Source organism: Triturus cristatus, chromosome 4_2, assembly GCF_964204655.1.
Source record: "Triturus cristatus chromosome 4_2, aTriCri1.1, whole genome shotgun sequence".
NCBI lineage: Eukaryota > Metazoa > Chordata > Amphibia > Caudata > Salamandridae > Triturus > Triturus cristatus.
In genome coordinates, this window is record NC_140586.1 from 359,190,525 (window position 1) to 359,211,230 (window position 20,706).

The 20,706-nt window shown below is 50.5% G+C and overlaps 1 protein-coding gene across 1 annotated transcript in view; it reads right to left on the bottom strand.

Annotated features, from left to right (window-relative positions):
* Positions 1–20,706, bottom strand: part of CEP350 (centrosomal protein 350) — a 1,602,561-nt gene that overhangs the window by 750,395 nt on the left and 831,460 nt on the right. The window contains exon 20 of the mRNA XM_085601771.1: positions 2,543–2,679. Coding sequence (XP_085457897.1) covers positions 2,543–2,679 — 137 coding nt within the window. The remainder of the gene's footprint in view (positions 1–2,542; positions 2,680–20,706) is intronic.

Genomic DNA, 20,706 nt, shown 5'->3' on the forward strand with positions numbered 1-20,706 from the left:
CTCTTGTTCTTTGTTTCTACTGCAGTTGGGCAAACAGGACAGCTGGGCCACTCCCAATGTGAGTCTCACTGTCCCTGAAGTCCCTCAATGTGCAGGTCGTTCTTCTGCGCTAGTGTCCGGACTGGGCACAACAAGAATTGGCTGCTGCAAGGGGTCCAGTACCGCAGGCGTTGGTGTTGTGCAGCTCCGGACGGTCCTGGCGTCCTCACACTTGGAGGGAGGATGGATCCTGACCTATAGGAGTACTGCTACCTCTTCCTGGGCAGCTGCTGCGTCGGTGGTCCCCGTATGCTGCAGCTCAGTGTACAGGGTCTTGCTCTTTGGTGCCTGGGACTGCAGGGGAGAAGCCACTCTACTCCAAGGGATTTCCTTTGGCAATTTGTGACGCTTTCACAGCTCTCTAGGTTAGGGAGGTCTGCGCAGCAGCAGGATGAAGCAATTGCTCAATGAGGATTCGGTGGAACCGGCAGGCCGTCAGAGTTAGCATTAAGTCAGTCGTGCCCCTCGATTCTCGGGTCAGCAGTCTTCTCAGTCAACAACTTCTTTTGTGTCCATCGAAATTAGAAGTGCTGGTATCAGGGGATCCCATAATACTCAATTTAGGGGCATTAAGGAGAGTGACTGTTAGCCAATGGGCTACTCATCTGTGGGGTCACTAAAATCCCTAGATGACCACTTCCTTTGGGGAGTGGGCATCTCCCTGTCACAGAATTTCTAATTCCATCACACACAAGATGGTGGAATCTCTAAAGCTGAGTTCACTTCCAGCCTGGCAGTTTAACACACCTCCTGCATAGCTAATTTTCCGGCCTGTCCAGGTGCTAGATGGCCCAGGGGAGCAAGGGGGCGGGCGGCATCCTCTCCTGTGAGGGAAGCCAGATTCACATACCAAACGGCAGTGGGCGTTTTGAAGCTCCCTGCCTTGGAATGCTAATTTTACCAGACTGCCTGGAGGAGGAGGTGATAACACCTCTCTCCAGTGCAGGCATTGTTCCTGACCTCTTGAGAGCGAAGGCTCTCACCCCCAGAGGTCAGAGGCTTGTCTGTGGTAGGGAACTGGACCAGTCAGCTAGCACACTAGAGGGTGGCAGGGTTTAGGTGGTACCTCTAAGGTACCCTCTGGGTACATGTATTAATATATCCATCACTGGAATCAGTGTGGGTTTATTAATGCGAGGTGTTGGATACCAAACACCGTAAGCTTCAGTGGAGCCATTACGTACCTGTTGAACGCATTTTGAGCAGAGCCCAGTACATACCTTAAGTTGGCTTCCCTGTTTACTTGTACTGGCAGTAATGGACCTGGCCAGCACAGGGGCATATCTGTCCTAAAATATAATATGTTGCACCCTGCCTTAGGGCTGTAAGGCCTGCTGTAGGGGTTGCTTAAAAATATTACATGCTGTGTTTTAGGGGACATGGCCCACAAGTCATGTTGTGTTTTCACTTTTTAGAGCACCTTATCACACAGCCTGCAGTGGTAGTCTGTATGAGTTTGGTGCTGGGTCCCATAGAGGGGCACAAGCTATGGTGCAGCTCTTAGGGACCCTCTCTAGGGCCTATGCCTAGGTACCTCAGGCACCACTTACTAAGGACTCACAGATGTGCTAAAGGTCTGGTCACCAAACAGCCAGTCGCATGCATTCAGCTATGATGGAAAATCAGCACACTGGCGCTCACAGCATGGCCAGCTCAGTCTATGGTCTCCCAATAGACCCATAAAATGTACTTAGTTGTGTCCTCTCTTTTGTGCACTTTTTTTTTTGAGTGAAGGCATTTTGGAATCCTGTAGGGAGGGTGGGCCAGATCTCGCTCACTATATCTCTGTGGGTAATTGCAGGAGTCAGACATAGCAATCTGCCTTATTAATATTCATTACACACGTCAATTTGTGACCCTCTATGACCTATGAATGGGTCTTTTGGGATACAACCTATCCGTACATAAGTCATATCACAAATTTCCACCCTGTTCATAAAGTCGGTGTTCAATTTGATTCACACATCCGAGTTTCGAACAGAGATTAGTGAGGACATCAGGTCCTTAGTCACAGATTTGCCAAAAAACCACAAGACTAAGATTTTAAATTGTGCACAGACAATTTGTGATATTGCAATATGTAATTATACCTGAAACTACTGTTATCGCCACCAACCCTCTGGTGATTGCTGTCTATGTATCCTGAGTAACCCATTGAGTCAGCTGAGCTGCAGACCAAATATTTGCACTGCCCTTATCAATAGTTTAAAAGTCTCTTTGCAAAAATCAAGAGATTAACAAAGTCACACAATCCCATGAGGTCTAACCATGATGCACAGACCACATTCTTAGAACAATACGCACTCTTGTGCAAGTTAATGCCTGCTACCCCAGAAAGAAACATTACCCCCAGTGTGGCATGTTTATTATCATTTACTTGTCAAACAGTAAGGTGAGGGACCCAGGCTTTATAAAGCACAACATGGAATGAGTGAATGACCATTGGGTCTCAATCCCGTTAACCCCTCCTTGTTTACATAAATGGGGTGACCTTAAACCTTACCTGTGTGTATCTACTCTTGCTCTCAGCTGTTTCATAAACTCTGAATGTTGCTGCCGCTCGCGGTCAAATAATGTAGTAATAGGAGCCACAGGAACACCAACAGCCTCAGACATCCGGTTTCGTGCTAGCTCTGTTACCTGTTGACCATTAAAGGAAGACAGAAAACAATAAGGACACAAACCACAGAAAGAAACCAGCCCACTGACATTCAAAGACTAATACGGCATTGATGCCTACAAAGGTCAATACAGAGCAACTAAAGGTCAAATACACAAACTGAACAAAAATTCTCTCTAGATTGCATCATATAATCTGCACACATCAACTGTGGGTCACATCCTACAAGAGATTTCACATATTGTGGAAGGATGGCTTAGTATATGGTGCACCTTGCACTAATACAGACAAACCTTATGGCCTTAGACAACTTTAGAAAGTTCTCTAAGTGGTAGCTGTGGAGAGCAGCCTTCAGGCTTAGTCCAGAAGGTTGGTTAAGCCGCTTGCTTTGCCAGATTTATTCATGTAGCGTAGGTTAAATGAAAAACAACCTAAACAGTGTAGTTATAAAAATATGGCTATTTATTACGCAACACTCACTAACACATTGGTATATCTTAACACAGATACTCAAGAATACTTCAATTGCAAGAGGTAAGTTGCACAATACACAGTGGTCTGCAGGGGGAGACCACACCATATACTAAAAGTGGAATGCGAACTGCGACCGAAGTCGGAACTTGGACCAAGGGACTCAGAAGAGCTGGGGACACAAGGGACCACCCGAGGTAAGTACCCAGGAACCCGACAGAGGCTGTGTGCAGAGTGGAAACACAACCACGTACTCCATAGAAGTCAACGGGAAAGTCACGGTTGCAGTTTTGAAGAAGGACCTTTTCCAGTGGACCCTGGAGAAACCCTGTGGAAGACAGAAGGTTGGAGAGTCACACCACCCGTGGATACCCCAGGAACCAGGATAACTACACCAGGGAAGCCGGGTGCGAAGTGGCATCAGAAACCGCTGTAGACCACAATGGAGGACTTCAGTAAAGATGCCGCTGGCAAAGACTGTGCAAGAGTCCAGTGGTATCCAAGGGTGGATTCTTTAAGAGAAGAACCTGCAAGCAGTGGGGACAAAGTCTATGCCACTCGTAGGTGACCAGGAGGCACGGAAGAACAATGCACAGCAAGGACAGAAGGAATGAGGACGGTGAACCTGTGGCTGCAGCTGTGAGGAACCAGGCGACATTGAGGAAGACCAGGAGCCGTACAATAGCAGTCCCACATCGGAAGTCGAGAACCAGGGAGGTCTGTGTCCGGCGGGAGCACCAATAAGCCTTGGCAGCAGCAACAGACATGGAAAACGAAGGCGCAAGGAAGAGAACAGCAAGGTCCAAAGGACTCACCAAGATAAGGAGAGTCAGAGTAGGCCCAGAAAAAGCAGGCAAGCCCACTGAAGCAGGAGAAGACACTTGAGAGGACCCACAGGCCAAAGGCACAGGAGTTGCAAGAGTACCTCGATCAGCTCACCAAAGATGAAGGCCCACAGTGCAGACGATGCGGTGCGGACGAAGTTTTAGGCAGGAATAGATGCTGGAGCTTCTTGTAGCCCGAAGAACTCTGGATTACAGAGCCAACAAGCCTTGGCAATGGTAGGTCGACGTGGTGCACAGGGGTTCAGTCCCAGCAGTTCTGACGAGGGATATTGGCCTCAAAATTGCAGAGAGGACAGGTCAGGCCTTGAGGGAGTTGGAGAACCACAACCTGTGTTGCTGAGCCTTTTGAAGTCCGTGGGATGGCTGGAGCAGCAGACTGGTCAGCTTCGTTGTGGTGCCTGCAGATGCAGGGGAGTGACTCCTTCACTCCAAGGGAGATTACTTCGGGTGTCCTTGATTCCCACAGATCTGTTGAAGATCCTGGAAGAAGCACAGACACAGATGACAAAGACGACTTGCAGAACAGGAAGACCAGGAAAAGCAGGAGGCTTCATAGATGCAGTATGGGTGCCAGGCGAAGTTCAAGTGTCCAGACAGTTGAACAGTGACGTAGTTTCCGGCTGAAGTCTTGTCTCACAACGCATCTTGAGCACTCACCCACAGGTAAGCCCTTTAATATCCTAAGAAAAGGGTTAGGACGACTCAGACGTCCCTCTCAGATGAGGCGCTGGACAGAGGGGAGGAGACTCCCATGTCCTTTGTCCAGTTTTGCGCCACAGCGGGAGCCAAGGGCTCCCAGAACTGGTTCTAACTAGAGCATGCAAGAAGGGCACCATATGTGCCCTTCAAATCAGTCTGGTGGCGCTGGCAAGCGCCCCACCCCTGCCCAATACACTAAGTCTTGTCTTGGAAGTGGTCACACCTCCCTGTTACAGGAAACCTATTGTTCTACCTTCCCCTGCATAAGCTCAGCTCAGGAGGGCAGAATCGTGCCTGGGGTCGGCAGCAGCACTAGCTTGCTGGCAGACCCAGGAAGGCTGTTACCGGGAGTATTGGAGGCTTCCCGGAGGAGCCCCAGAAGTGCATGGAATCATACTGCCAACACCGGTAACGGTGCTGGGTTATGATTACAACATTGTTAATTCTAAACATGCCCAGGTTCGGCACAGCCACTATATAGTTAGCCATCGTGTAATGAGGGATGGCCACTATATGCATCAAAATAGCTGACCACACTTACAAGGCCTGGAGAATCGACTCCGGGGTTTGTAGGGGTGTCCTGCTTATGCAGGGGCACCCATACACTTATAACCCAGCACCCTGCCTTCAGGATTGAAAGGCCTGCCTTAGGGGTGACTTATAGGTTTCAAGTGCCTAGGACTAATCCTTTAGTTACGCTCCAGATTAAATGGTTTGGTCTTGATCTATGATCTAGTAACGCATTATGTGATTGACTGAATAAATATTATGTGGATTACAAGTTTACAGAATGCTTGCGGCGTCTGTATTTGTAACTTCAGTTTTCCTTCCAAACAGAGGGGTGAATCACGTCCTGAGCTGTTGCCAGGGGAGGTGAGGTTTCCACCCATAAACTCAAAGGTAAGCAAACCTTTACATAACTACTTACACACTCTTACTGTACACGTGATGGTACTAAATGTTGGGCATTGCCCCAGATGTTGCGCACTCTATTCAGTACAAGCTTTGTTAATATCGGTCTCTACTCTTCATGATTCATGAAGTCACATTGTTCTTTTCCTCCACAGATGACATCAGCTTTATTGTGAAATTCTCGCAAATTGAGACCACTTGTTTCCGTAGGTTGTATTTATTCCAACCTTATTATTGTCACTTTTATTATCACACATGTTTTTTTGCAGTAGCATTCACCATCTAGGTCCTGAGGAAGGACACGATCAGAACATGGTCACTATGGGTGAAACATGTAGACCTGATTTTTCGGACTAGTGCAGTCATTATTTCTTAAACTGCACATGCACTGTTTTTAATCTTGACACCAAGATTTAACTAATAAACTCTTTTTTCTCTTGGTAGTCAATTATAGATCACTCTTTCACATCACTTTTTTTGCACTGCAACCCTCACCCGAATTACCTCCAACGCTTCACGTCGAACGGATTTTAGGAGATCCGATAAATTGTTCACCAAAACATCCCTGAGCTCCTCCCTCACAGTGAGGGGGTTGTAGCCCTTGGTTGAACTAGGAATTGCAACCAAGAGGAGATCCAAAATGATGAAGCATGCCACCTCGGTGGGTGATGGGATTCTGTCCTTTTTTAAGGACTCCCTCCATGTTGGAGTAGGAGCCTAATGATTGTATTCTTTCTGCCTTACAGCTGCTTGATACATTATTGGTTGTGGGGAATCTATCCACGCCGGTCTTTAAATTTCTCCCTCAGACCCTCTTCCTACTGGTTTTGTACTGTTTGTTCTTGAACAGCTACGGCTGCGGGTCTTTTTATTCATTACAGCTCAAACTAATGAAGGTGGGTTTATAGCTCTATTAGTCAAGCACATTCATCATGACAGAACTAACAGGCTTGGAATTTGACGATGCCACAGTCCAGGCCATTCTAACCACTCCTAGCATTATCGACACATTGCCGGGTGCAGCAACCATTAGTGGGGATGACTGGACCACATTGTTAGGTTTGAAAAAAATCACAATCACGCACCTCCATCCATGGACCGATAATGACCGAGTACCTTCGAGGAAACTGTGCCCCTACGGGCCTGATAGTTACAAACACACCGAGGCTTTTTCTGCAAGGTAAAGCTTTTCTTAAAGATTGGTCGCTCATCGCGTGGTGATGCACACGCGATTGGATTATTCTAATTATCACCATGGCCAAACGTGTGGCAGACATAATTTTAATTGAAATCCAGACACCAGAGGGACAAATCAAAAGCATTATATCTGCAACTCTGTACAAAAGAAACTTAGAGGTGTCTAATAAATCAAACAAAGAATTCAAAGACTCTATTCTGTCATCAAAGATTGAGAAATTCAAGAAAGACTTGGCAAGTTTCTCTTGAAAAGGTGTATCCATACACAAGTGATAATTTTACATCACCTGAATTTAACAGAAAAGGCAAACGTTACGGCTCAAACTATTCTTCCTTTCGCACAGCTGACTGGTCGAGTGACTCAGATTCTTTTAATCAAAGTGGGCAAAAGAATAGAGGTCGAGGACGGAAGAATAGATCAAAATGGAGAAATGGTCCACAAGGTCCCCATCAAGCACAATGGTGGACCCCAGCCCCATGGGGTTTTCCTAATCCACCCCTTCAACCACAAATGCTGCCTTACCAACCACATCCCCAATTCTTTACAAACCAGTCTTTTTTAAGATCTGGCCGCGGACGCTCCAGAGGAAGGAGAAGAGGTCAGCAGGCACAAGTGCACGGGAGCCCTCCACAATCACCGCGGAGCACGCACAGCAAGAAGAAGAGCCCTTAGCAACCAGGGACCCGCACCGAAACGACCTAGTTGTAAATCTGAGTGATCGCACACTCACAGCGGATGAACAGGCAGTATTGAACAGAGGACTGGGATTCGTCCCCACAAACAATGGTGATCCATTTCAGATACAATGTGAGCTGGCTCAATTTTTTCAGAAAAATCAGACTCAATTTTTTCTTCAAGGAAAGAGACAACACCATTACTGACAGCGGACCTACTAATAGTGGTTTGAAACCACAATTCACCTTCAATCCTCCCACTTACCTAATTCCTGCTCAGGCGTTGACTTTCGAAAAGGCAGTGACCCAAGATGTCTCGACTTTGTGTGCCACGAAGAATCGCCATTTCAACAATCTACCCTCTAATGAGAAAAAGACTTTACGAACTTTGGCTGACGATGCCTCGTTAACAATCAAGACAGCGGACAAAGGCGGTGCCATAGTCATCATGACACATCCACATACCAGACTGAGTGTTTGCGACAACTGACCAATTGACGATTCTATCTGAAGATAGATACAGCTAGGATATCCAAGGAAATTCGTAACCTAGTAGAAGAAGCCAAAACTGAAGGATGGATCACACCTCAAGAATCCAGTTTCCTTACTACCACACACCCGACCATGCCGTATTTTTATGTGTTACCAAAACTACATAAACCACAAAGACCACCGCCTGGCCCGCCCATCATTTCGGGCATAGGTTCCCTTTTGGAACCCCTGTAAACTTTTGTGGATCACTTCCTGCGACCAATGGTGAAGGAGATGCCCCCTATCTCCAAGATACTAAGGACATCCTGAGGGTGTTGTCCGAGACGGAATTCAATGTTGACACTGACTTTCAGGTCTCTTTTGACGTTGAGTCTCTGTACAGGTATATTCCTCAGGATGAGACTCTTGATGCAATTAGATTACTTCTGGACCACAGAGCTCTGGACATCATAACACCAGTACATTTCATTAGGGAATGTGAGAGGGTAGCTATGAAATAATTTTTTCAAATTCGAGGAAACCATCTACCTACAGACACCAGGAACATCCATGGGCAGCATTGTTGCGCCCAGTCTAGCGAACCTCTATGTCCATCTCTTTGAGCAAGAGCATGTACTCACCAGCAACCATCCTTTCCATAAACAGATTGTTTTATGGAAAAGTTACTTACCTTCGGTAACGATATATCTGTAAGAAACATTAGTTAGTTAGATTCCTTACCTTAGAATATCCCCAGGCGTCAGGCTGGATCCGGAAAGATTTTTCGTCAGCAATACCCTTGCGCATCGCTAGGCGTCGTCTGCGGTTCCGCGTCCGTCGTGATCGCCGGGATGACGTCGGAGTACTTAGACGCCGCCCTCGCACGCTGACGTCAGTTCTTGTACATGGCTTTCTGCGCCAGGAACGCAGAGCCATGCAAGAGACCGACACTGGTGCCAAAAAATTCTAGGGCCCTCAAAGGATTGACCTTAACCCTAGATATCAGTTCGCAGAACAGGGAGGATGGGTGGGGCGGTGAGGAATCTAACTAAGGTTTCTTACAGATATATCGCTACCGAAGGTAAGTAACTTGTTCATCTGAAAGAAACACGTTTGTTAGATTACTCACCTTGGAATAGATACCCCAGCAATACCAACCCCGTGGTGGGCCTGCGAACCAAGATCACACCAGAAAGCCCTGGAGAACAGAATGGCCAAAGAAGCAGTCTCTCCGGACTTGGCTGTCCAGGCAATAGTGTTTGGCAAACGTGTAGAGTGAGGCCCACGTTGCTGCCTGACAAATGTTCGGCAAGGGGACTCCCCGGCCCAGGGCAGTGGTCGCCGCTGTGGCCCGAGTGGAATGGGCCCTCAGCCCTACAGGAGGTTCCTTATTAGCTAAGGAGTAACAGGTCTTGATACACAAAACAACCCACCGAGATGGTCCGCTTGTGCACCGCCCACCCCTTCTTAGCGCCCACGTAGCCAACAAAGAGTTGGTTGTCCACCAGGAACGGTTTAGTGCGGTCCAGACGGTGGAGCCTCTCTTCCTCTTTCGAGGGATGCGGAGGCGGAAAAAAGGTGGGCAGCGTAACAGACTGTTCGATGTGAAACCTTAGGGAGAAAGGAAGGACGAGTCCTGAGAACAACTTTGTCCGGATGGACAGAAAGGAAAGGAGGCTTAGAAGAGAGAGCCTGGAGCAGAGGTGATGGCAACCAGGAAAGCAGTCTTAAGCGTCAACACATGAAGGGGACAATTATGAAGTGGCTCAAAGGGAGCGCACATCAGAAACGTCAATACCAGATTCAAATCCCACAGAGGCATTACGAAAGGGACAGGAGGAAACATGTGAGTAATGCCCTTAAAGAATCGAGAAACAACAGGGGATTTGAAAAGAGAAGGCTGATCAGGAAGCCGTAAGAAAGCAGAAATAGCTGAAAGATATCCTTTAAGGGTGCCCAGAGCAGAGCCCTGCTGGGCCAAGGAAAGAAGAAAGAGGAGAACCTCAGAAAGAGGGGCGGAAAGGGGATCCACAGCCTTTGCTCTGCACCATACCACAAATTTGTTCCACCTACAGGCGTATACCGATTTTGTGGAGGGACGCCTGGCTGCCAGAATAACATTACAGACTTCAGGAGGCGAGTCAAATAGCATTAACTGCTGCCGCTCAATCTCCACGCATGGAGGTGGAGGCTGGACAGGTTCGGTGGAGGACCATCCCCTGCTGCTGCGACAGAAGGTCCTCCTGAAGAGGCAGTCGTATCGGGGGATCGATTGACAGACTGAGTAGCTCGGGATACCAGTATCTTCGTGCCCAAACCGGAGCCACCAAGATGACTTGGGACCGGTCGCGCCTGATCTTCTTCAGCACTCTGGGCAGAAGTGGTATAGGCGGAAAGGTATACAACAGACCGCAACTCCACTCGCGACGAAAAGCGTCTCCGAGCGAGTGCCGCCTTGGAAACTCCAACGCGCAGAACTGCTGACATTGCGCGTTCTCTTCGGTGGCGAATAGAACTAACCAAGGCTCTCCCCACTGCCAAAAGAGGCCTTGCGCCACGTCCGAGTTTAGACGCCATTCGTGATCCATCATGCACCAGCGGCAGAGTTCGTCTGCTCTGGCGTTCAGAGAGCCCGCCAGATGTTGAACCACCAGGGTGATGCCCTGATGTTCCAGCCATGTCCAGAGGCGCAGAGCGTCCTGACAAATGGTCCACAACCCCACCCCGCCCTGTTTGTTGCAATACCACATGGCGGTGGTGTTGTTCGTGAACACCTGCACTACACTTCCCTGAACAGAGGGAAGGAATGCCTTCAGTGCAAGTCGGATCGCCCTCAGCTCCAGAAGGTTGATATGGAGCCGAGACTCCGATGGAGACCAGAGGCCTCTGATCTCCGCCTCTCCCATGTGGCCCCCCACCATCCCAGAAGGGACGCATCCGTCACTACTACATGCTCCAATTGCGGTAGGGAGAGGGATCTGCCACTGACCCAATCGCGGTCCGTGAGCCACCACTACAACTGTCTTGCAGTGCCCTCCGAGATCAAGACATTGTCGGACAGGTTGCCCCGATACTGGGCCCACTGACACTTCAGGTCCCACTGCAGAGCCCGCATTTGCCATCTGGCGTGATGCACCAACAGGATGCAGGAGGCCATCAGACCCAGAAGCCGCAGCACCAACCTGACCGAAACCCGGGATAGAGGCCGAAAGATGGGAATCAGAGCCTGAATATCCCGGACCCGCTGCTCCGGAGGATAGGCCCGGAACTGCGCCGAGTCCAGAACCGCTCCGATGAAGAGGAGCTTCTGGTAGGGACTCAGATGCGACTTTGGCACATTGATGGAGAACCCCAGCAAATGCAAGAGGTCGGCCATAGTCTGGAGGTGGGAGACGACTGCCTGGGGCGAGCCCGCCTTCAACAACCAGTCGTCGAGATAGGGGAAGACTGGAACCCCCAATCTGCGCAGATGAGCTGCGACCACCGCCATCACTTTCGTGAACACCCGAGTGGCACTGGTGAGCATGGTAAACTGAAAATGCTCTTGGCCCACCGTGCATCACAGGTAACGCCGGTGGGCCGGCAGGACGGGGATGTGGAAATAAGCGTCCTGCAAGTCCAACGCTACCATCCAGTCTCCAGGGTGTAGGGCAGCCAGAACCTGAGCTAAGGTGAGCATCTTGAACTTCTCCTTCCGGAGGAAGGCGTTGACGCTCCTGAGGTCCAAGATAGGGCGTAGGCCCCCTTTGCCCTTCTTGGGAACCAGAAAATAGTGGGAATAACAACCACGACCTACTTCTGGACCAGGAACGCACTCTATGGCACCCTTGGCCAAGATGGCTGTAACTTCCTCCTCCAGAAGTTGCAAGTGATCCCCCGAAATTCGGTGGCACTGCGGTGGCATGGCTGGAGGGGTCGCCTCGAAGGGGAGGGAGTAGCCCCTTCGGACGATTTACAGCATCAACCTGTCCGATGTGATGGTACGCCAGTGGAGCAGGTGATGGCGAACACTGCCTCCCACTGGCGTGGAATGGGCCTGAAAGCTCGGGCTAGGAGGGCTTTGAGGCGGATGCTGCTGGGGTAGATGTGGACGGACCGGCACGTTGTCCCCTTGTACCGCCTCGGCGGAATCCACGTCCGCGACCGCGTGGAGGTTGGTTCTGTGGCCGGGGGCTAGGCGGACGTGAGGGGGCGCCCTTCCTTGGCCACGAATCGGGCGAAAAGCAGAAGTTTGCGGGCGCGGGCCGAGAGGCCAAAGGACTTGGCCATAGCCCTGGAGTCCTTAAAGTGCTCCAGTGCACTATCCGCTATGTCGCCAAAAAGGCGACTGCCATCGAAGGGCATGTCCATGAGGGTGCTCTGGACATCCCCGGAAAAACGTGTGGACCTCAGACAGGCGTGGCGACGAAGCGCCACCGTGGTCGACATTGCCCTGCCCAGCGAGTCCGTTGTGTCCAGTCCACATCTGATTGGATGCCGTGCCGCATCCTGCCCCTCGGCAAGAGCCTGGGTAAGCCGTGTCCGGGCATCCGCCGGACACTGGGGCAGCACGTCCTCCACCGTATCCCACAGGGAATGTGAGTAACGGTCAAAAAGGCCCGCGGTGTTGATAGACCGCAACCCCAAACTAAGAGAGGAGAACAGTTTCTTCCCAAACTGTTCTAACCTTTTGGATTCCCGATCCGGGGGAGCGGACGGGAAGGAGGTCTGGGAGGTAGAGGCCTGGATAACCAGGTGCCCTTCAGAACGTCAATCAGTGCTTCATTAAACTGCAGCAGAGGCTCCGAGGAGCTTGTTGACGGTTGGAGCACTTCAGTGAGGAGATTAGTCCTCACGGCCACAGCAGGCAGCTCCAGCCCGAGGGCTTCGGCCGCCTTGCGCAGCACCACAGAAAATGTAGCACCTTCCTCCGAAGCCACGGTCGGAGGAGAGATGAAGCCAGTGTCAGGGGAGGTGTCAAGACCACTGGCATCCCCCAGTTCGTCTGCCCAGTCCTGAGATAACTGGCCCTGCCGGGCCAGAAGGTCCTCAGACCCCTCCCAGTCATCACCGTCATCCGCTTCCTGGTATACAGGTGGAATGATCGGAGCCGGACGGAAGATGAAATTGCCACCTATCGGCATCTGGTGCGGCGCCGGGCAGCGCTGCTCCGACGCCAGGCCCGGACCGGGACTAAACCAGGGAACGGCGTTGTCCGAAGGCAGCGCTGGGGGCGGCACCGGAGGAGTCGGTGCTGGCAGAGGGGTCATGAGGTCGACCGGTGCCGACCGGGATCCAGGCCTGGATGCTTCGGGGACCTGCGGCATCGGGACCGGAGTCGACGCCGGAGCCGCCGGCTCACTAGGCCTCCCAGTCGAGCTTGCGGGGCCCAAGGGCGCACTCGCAGGCGTCAACGGGGGAGCCAGGTTCCTCTTGGCCACGAGGAAGTCCCTGACCTCCGCCGGAGCCGTGTCAGACCCAGGGACCGGAGGGTATGGGGTCGGATGGGACTCCAGCGGCTCCGACGAAGCCGCGCAGGTGGTGCCACCCGAATCCTCAGCCGAGTCGCGCGACCGGCGAGGGGAGCCAGAATAACGATGTCGCCTCTTCGACTTCTTGCTGTGCTTCGACTTACCGGATCTCGAAGACTTCGACCCCGACGAGCGGTGATGGCTGCGGCTCCGCGACCGGTCCCTCGACCTCCTCCTCGACCGGGACCTTGAACGGCGCAAAGCAGACTGCTGGAACTCGAGCAGCTTGCAGGACCGCTCCCGCCTAGCTTTCGAAGTCAAGGCCCGGCAGTCGAGGCACGACTCTGCATCGTGGTCGGCCCCAAGGCAATAGAGGCACCGACGGTGGTGGTCCGTGACCGACATCAGCCGGTGACAGGAGTCATAAGCTTTGAAGCCAGGCATCCCTATCGGCACCAGAGTCGAGGTCGACGAGAATGGAACCAAAATAGTTCAAAAAAGTTTAGTCAAAAAGTGACTAAAAGGGCATGCTCTTCCCGGATTGACGTGTACTGGCGCGGAAAAAAGAAGAACTGACGTCAGCGGGCGAGGGCGGTGTCCAAGTACTCCGACGACGTCATCCCAGTGATCACGACGCCGACGACGCCTAGCGACACGCAAGGGTATTGCTGACGAAAAATCTTTCCGGATCCAACCTGACGCCTGGGGATATTCTAAGGTGAGGAATCTTACTAACGTGTTTCTTTCAGATTATATTTTTGCTGTTTGGCGAGGTGATGCCATCGCCATTCTTGAGTTTCAAGCTTGGCTCAACTCCAGAAATAATTTTCTTAAATTGACAGTTGAGTACAGCAAAGAGAGCTTGCCTTTCCTCGATCTCCGTATTTTTCCATCCGCTACAGGATTGGAGAGTGAATTATACAGAAAACCTATGGCAAGAAACTCGCTTTTGGCATTCAACATCATCCTAAATCGCTTCGTGACAATTTACCATAGTTAGTCCACAAAAGGCCTAAAGTCAAGTCACCCAACAAACAGGAGACTTTATGGAACATGCCTGCGGTTCAAGGACACTATCCCTGCGGCTCGTGTGCAGCCAACACACTACCACAGTGGACATCGGCACAGAAAGACAGTGGGTGCAAATCAAACACACGAACTGCAATAGTGACAGAGTAATCTATTTGATAACAAGTCCTTGCAAGCTCCGCTATGTCGGGATGACGATCCGGAAAGTGAAGCTACGGATACATGAACACAAGAGAACAATAAGGTGCAACAAACAAGCCACGAGACTCGCCGACCACTTTCTAGCCCTTAAACATCAAGCAGATGAATTGAAATGGACTGTTCTTGAACAACCGTTCGTTCCTCCCCATGTCACGGATGTAACCAAATTTCTGCTCCGCAAAGAACAGAGATGGGTTTTTAACTTAAAAGTGACACACTGGGCTTGAACGAGGATATTCCATGGACAATGCTGTAGTTTCACGTGACTGTTTCCTGTTCTTATCCTACTAGGTTGCAGAAGTCTACTCAGTTTATATAGGGCTTTCGGTCCCTCCATACTTAAGGCAGGGCCCTGCTGTAGCTCAGCGTGCCCATTTTCTGCCTTTATATTACATTACAACATATATCTATCTATAGTGCATGTAGGGCATAACACCCTTCACTTACAAGCAGCCTCCTTCAGGTACCATACTATCATCCCTACCGGATACTCTCCATGTATAATTTAGACACATACCACGACGTGTCATTTCAATACTGTGGATTTGTACCCATCCATTACTATTTTTTGGTGGCAGTTTGCTGACTCAGAGGCTCTGACTTTGAAGGGTACAAATCAAACAATATACAATATCATCTGAGCTTCATGTCGTATTTATAGTAAGCATTCATGATCAGTGCACAGCCTCTCTCTCACGTTGGCATACTGAGATACATTTATTTTTTCAAACTTTTGAGTTGATCACTCGTAGAAACTACATCTCCCATGTTTCCTGTGCCATTTTGTAGTTTCGCCCTCATGATGTCATAATCATGCGACAATGGTCGTGAGTGATTGGAAACACCTGCACACAGGGAACACACTTATTTAAGTATATAAAAGGCACTTCTTTCCCTCCGTCAGACACCTCCGGTTGCAGCTCGTGTGGTGTCCGGGGTACCGACGGAGAGGTAAGTGAGATGCTAGTTAGGTTATGCATGATACAGAGGCGCTTGTGATTCAGGGCAGTGTCACTGTAAGTCTCGTGATTGTTTTCAACCTCTATCTACATTGCAATCATCAGCGCCTCCTGTGCTTTATTTTGGACGCGCTGCTCTTTAATCTACTTAATTCTTTTCACTAACGCATTCGGTCTCTATACCTATAAGCGGTGTTCTTAACAAATGCTCCGTGTTACTGAACGCGCTAGATCCAAGCGTTCGTAAGTTTATGTGGTGTCCGCATTAGTCCTTTTTAGGTCTCGCCTGAGACAGCGCTTTAGCGCTGCTCTGGCGAGACTTATAGTAAGCACTTTTGGAAGTGCAAACGAGTGCTTTCAGGCCGCCAACTACTGTGCATGTGTGCCGGGCGCGCGCACCATTTGGCAGCCTGAAAGCACTCGTCTTTCACTTTCGCCTGTCACACAGCCGATCACTTACATTTCGAGGGCGCTTTGATGTTTTCAGTGAGCCGCGCGGCCACTGAGGACATCAAAGCGCCCGTGAACACCATTTGCCACCCCCACCTCTTCAGCCAACTTACTCGCCATGTCTGCTCTGGATTCTTGTGCCTCTTTTTGTAACTCAGGAGCAGTAACATTGTCGTGGTGTCACTAGGGCTTCAAGTGGATGCTTTTTCAATATTATATACAAGCCACAGTTACTGCTAATTTATCTTATGCAACTAACAACGATTGACAAAGCCAATAGTCCTAACTTGTTGTAGGTATCATGTTACTTGTTGTGTGTAGCTGTAAACACGTAGCTACAGCCGCCCACCTAGTGCTTAATTTGTAACAAATAAGTGCTGGTGTTTTAATGAGGCAGAAGCTTTACACTTTATACTTTTTTTTTATTTTGCGTAACACAGAGGACATCAACTGAAATTTAATAGTGGCTTGGCTACAGCCACTTTCCCAGTGCTTAATTTGTAACAGAAGAGGTGCCGGGGCTCTGATTAGGTGGCAACTTTACACAGCATGTTGTTTTGTTTAGCCTGCCTAACACAGAGCACACAAACCGGAAAAATGGGGAGGGGATGTTCTTTAAAGGCCACTACTGCTAACTTACGAGTTTTGAAACCAGGTTTTAATGTCTGAATATGCTTAATAGCCTGTGATTGTGGACAAATTAGTTGATATTTCTATAGACACAAACATAAATATGACCTAAAGTGGAGCTACGTTATTATTTTATTTGTGTGTAGCTGCAAACACGTAGCTACAGCCACCCTCCTAGTGCTTAATTTGTAACAAAGGAAGTGCCGGTGTTTTGATGAGGCAGCAGCTTTACACTGTATATGTCTTTATTTAGTTTGCGTAACACAGAGCATATAAACTAAAATTCAATAGTGTCTTGGCTACAGCCACTTTCCTAGTGCTTAATTTGTAACCAAAGAGGTGCCGGGGCTTTTATCATGTTGAAGCTTTACAGAGCATGTTTGAATGGTTAGCCTGCCTAACACAGAGCACAGAAACCCTACAAATGGGGAGGACATGTTGTTTAAAGGCCAAAACTGCTACATGCCACACACTGATGCACGCCACACACTGTTGCATGCCGCTGCACACCACACACTGCTGCACGCCACACACTGCTGCACGCGTAACACTGCTACACGCCACACACTGCTGCACGACACACACTGCTGCACGCCACACACTACTGCATGCCACACACTGCTGCACGCCACACACTGCTGCACGCCACACACTGCTGCACACCACACACTGCTGCACGCCACACACTGCTGCATGCCGCCACACACTGCTGCACGCCACACACTGCTGCACGCCACACACTTCTGCACACCGCACACTGCTGCAACCGTGACACTGCTACATGCCACACACTGCTGCACGCCACACACTGCTGCACGCCACACACTGCTGCACGCCACACACTGCTGCACGCCACACACTGCTGCACGCCACACACTGCTGCACGCCACACACTGCTGCACGCCACACACTGCTGCACGCCACACACTGCTGCACGCCACACACTGCTGCACGCCACACACTGCTGCATGCCTCCACACACTGCTGCACGCCACACACTGCTGCACGCCACACACTGCTGCACACCGCACACTGCTGCAACCGTGACACTGCTACATGCCACACACTGATGCACGCCACACACTGCTGCACGCCATACTTTTTTTTTATTGTGCGTAACACAGAGGACATAAACTGTAATTTAATAGTGGCTTGGCTACAGCCACTTTCCCAGTGCTTAATTTGTAACAGAGGAGGTGCCGGGGCTCTGATTAGGTGGCAACGTTACACAGCATGTTGTTTTGTTTAGCCTGCCTTACACAGAGCACACAAACCGGAAAAATTGGGAGGGGATGTTCTTTAAAGTCCACTACTGCTAACCTACGAGTTTTGAAACCAGGTTTTAATGTCTGAATATGCTTAATAGCCTGTGATTGTGGACAAATTAGTTGATATTTCTATAGACACAAACATAAATATGACCTAAAGTGGAGCTACGTTATTTTTATTTGTGTGTAGCTGCAAACACGTAGCTACAGCCACCCTCCTAGTGCTTAATTTGTAACAAAGGAAGTGCCGGTGTTTTGATGAGGCAGCAGCTTTACACTGTATATGTCTTTATTTAGTTTGCGTAACACAGAGCATATAAACTAAAATTCAATAGTGTCTTGGCTACAGCCACTTTCCTAGTGCTTAATTTGTAACCAAAGAGGTGCCGGGGCTTTTATCATGTTGAAGCTTTACAGAGCAGGTTTGAATGGTTAGCCTGCCTAACACAGAGCACAGAAACCCTACAAATGGGGAGGACATGTTGTTTAAAGGCCAAAACTGCTACATGCCACACACTGATGCACGCCACACACTGATGCAAGCGTAACACTGCTACACGCCACACACTGCTGCACGCCACACACTGCTGCACGCCACACACTGCTGCACGCCACACACTGCTGCATGCCGCCACACACTGCTGCATGCCGCCACACACTGCTGCATGCCGCCACACACTGCTGCATGCCGCCACACACTGCTGCATGCCGCCACACACTGCTGCATGCCGCCACACACTGCTGCACGCCGCCACACTGCTGCACGCCACACACTGCTGCACGCCACACACTGCTGCACGCCACACACTGCTGCATGCCACATACTGCTGCACGCCGCACACTGCTGCAACCGTGACACTGCTACATGCCACACACTGATGCACGCCACACACTGCTGCATGCCACACACTGCTGCACGCCACACACTGCTGCATGCCGCTGCACGCCACACACTGCTGCACGCCACACACTGCTGCACGCCACACACTGCTGCACGCCACACACTGCTGCACGCCACACACTGATGCACGCCACACACTGATGCACGCCACACACTGCTGCATGCCGCTGCACGCCACACACTGCTGCACGCCACACACTGCTGCACGCCGCACACTGCTGCATGCCGCACAATGCTGCACACCGCACACTGCTACACGAAACACTGCTGCAGGCCACACACTGCAGCACGCCACACACTGCTGCACGCCACACACTGCTGCATGCCGCTGCACGTCTCACACTGCTGCACGTCTCACACTGCTGCACGCCGCACACTGCTGCACGCCGCACACTGCTGCACGCCGCACACTGCAGCACGCCACACACTGCAGCACGCCACACACTGCAGCACGCCACACACTGCAGCACGCCACACACTGCAGCACGCCACACACTGCAGCACGCCACACACTGCTGCAAGCCACACACTGCTGCATGACGCTGCACGCCACACACTGCTGCCCGCCGCACACTGCTGCCCGCCGCACACTGCTGCCCGCCGCACACTGCCCACATCTGCTGCACGCCGCACAATGCTGCACGCCGCACACTGCTGCACTCCCCACACTGCTTTTATGCGAGTTTATGCTACTGACATTGTAAATGACAATACCTTTTGTTTGTTTTAAGACCAAAACATAAATAAAAGGAATTGTAATTTTACAATGCCAATAGCTCAAACTCTTATAATTGCGAGACCTATTGCATTGCAAATGCTTGTTCTGTTTGGTAACCGTCTGCCTACCAGCAGTCTACATACTAGCAGCTCCTGTGGTCACTCGTCACACTTTGGTCTCAATGTCTTTGCGGCAGCAGTAGCTCCTGATCTCTGCAATATTTTAAGCAAAGACAGAGTGCTTTTTCACTTGCATTCACATATTGACAACGCAGCCTCTATTTACCATCTCATTCTAGACCAGCATATGTTTGAGATGCACGTGAGGTGACACGAGTACTAGCAGTTGATAAGTAATAATAAAGACAAACCAACCTGCTGGCGGAGGCAATGGCGGGGGGGAAAGGGTACGAAGACCACAATGCAGAGTAAGCTGGCAAAATTTGCCTGGGATAAGATGGGGGACGAGAAGGAGCTGGCTCGCCAAGAGGTGTCCGGCAAATCGGATTCCCCCCAGCGCAGAGAGAACCGATGCTTCAGGGTATTATGGTGGCAATCGACGGAGCGCGCACCTCTCTTGAATCCCGTATTGACTCAGTGAATGTAGAGGTCTCCCTTATCAGGGCCGGCCTCCGGAAAATGGATGATACCACTGCTGAGCTTCATAAAGATACCTCCACGCTCAAGTAACAAGCCCTTCAACTGCAAGATAAACAAGCAAAAATGGAACAGCAGCTTGATGATTATGAAGGCAGGGTTCGGCGCAATATGCGCATTTTAGGAGCTCCGGAACGCGCGGAGAGTCCTGCTACCCTGCTACCGACCTATTTGTGGAAGATTTGATACTCAAGCATCTCAAACCCAAGAACCTTTCCAACTACTTCTCCGTGGAGCGAGCTCATAGAGTCTCAGGGGGGCGACCTCGGCCAGGGGCTCCCCCCCCCCCCGCCCCGCCCCCGCCCGATAATTGCTAGAATTTTTAACTTTAGGGACCGAGACGTCATCCTTCAAACAGCCAGGGCAAATCCGCCAATCAAGTTGGACGACAGCGTTATCTCCTTTTTCCCGGACTTTACGACAAAAGTCCAAACCCAGCTGCGCAGTTTCTTAGCGGTGAAAAATGCACTGTGGGATAAGGAGGTGAAATATGCCATGGGGTTTCCTGCGAAGCT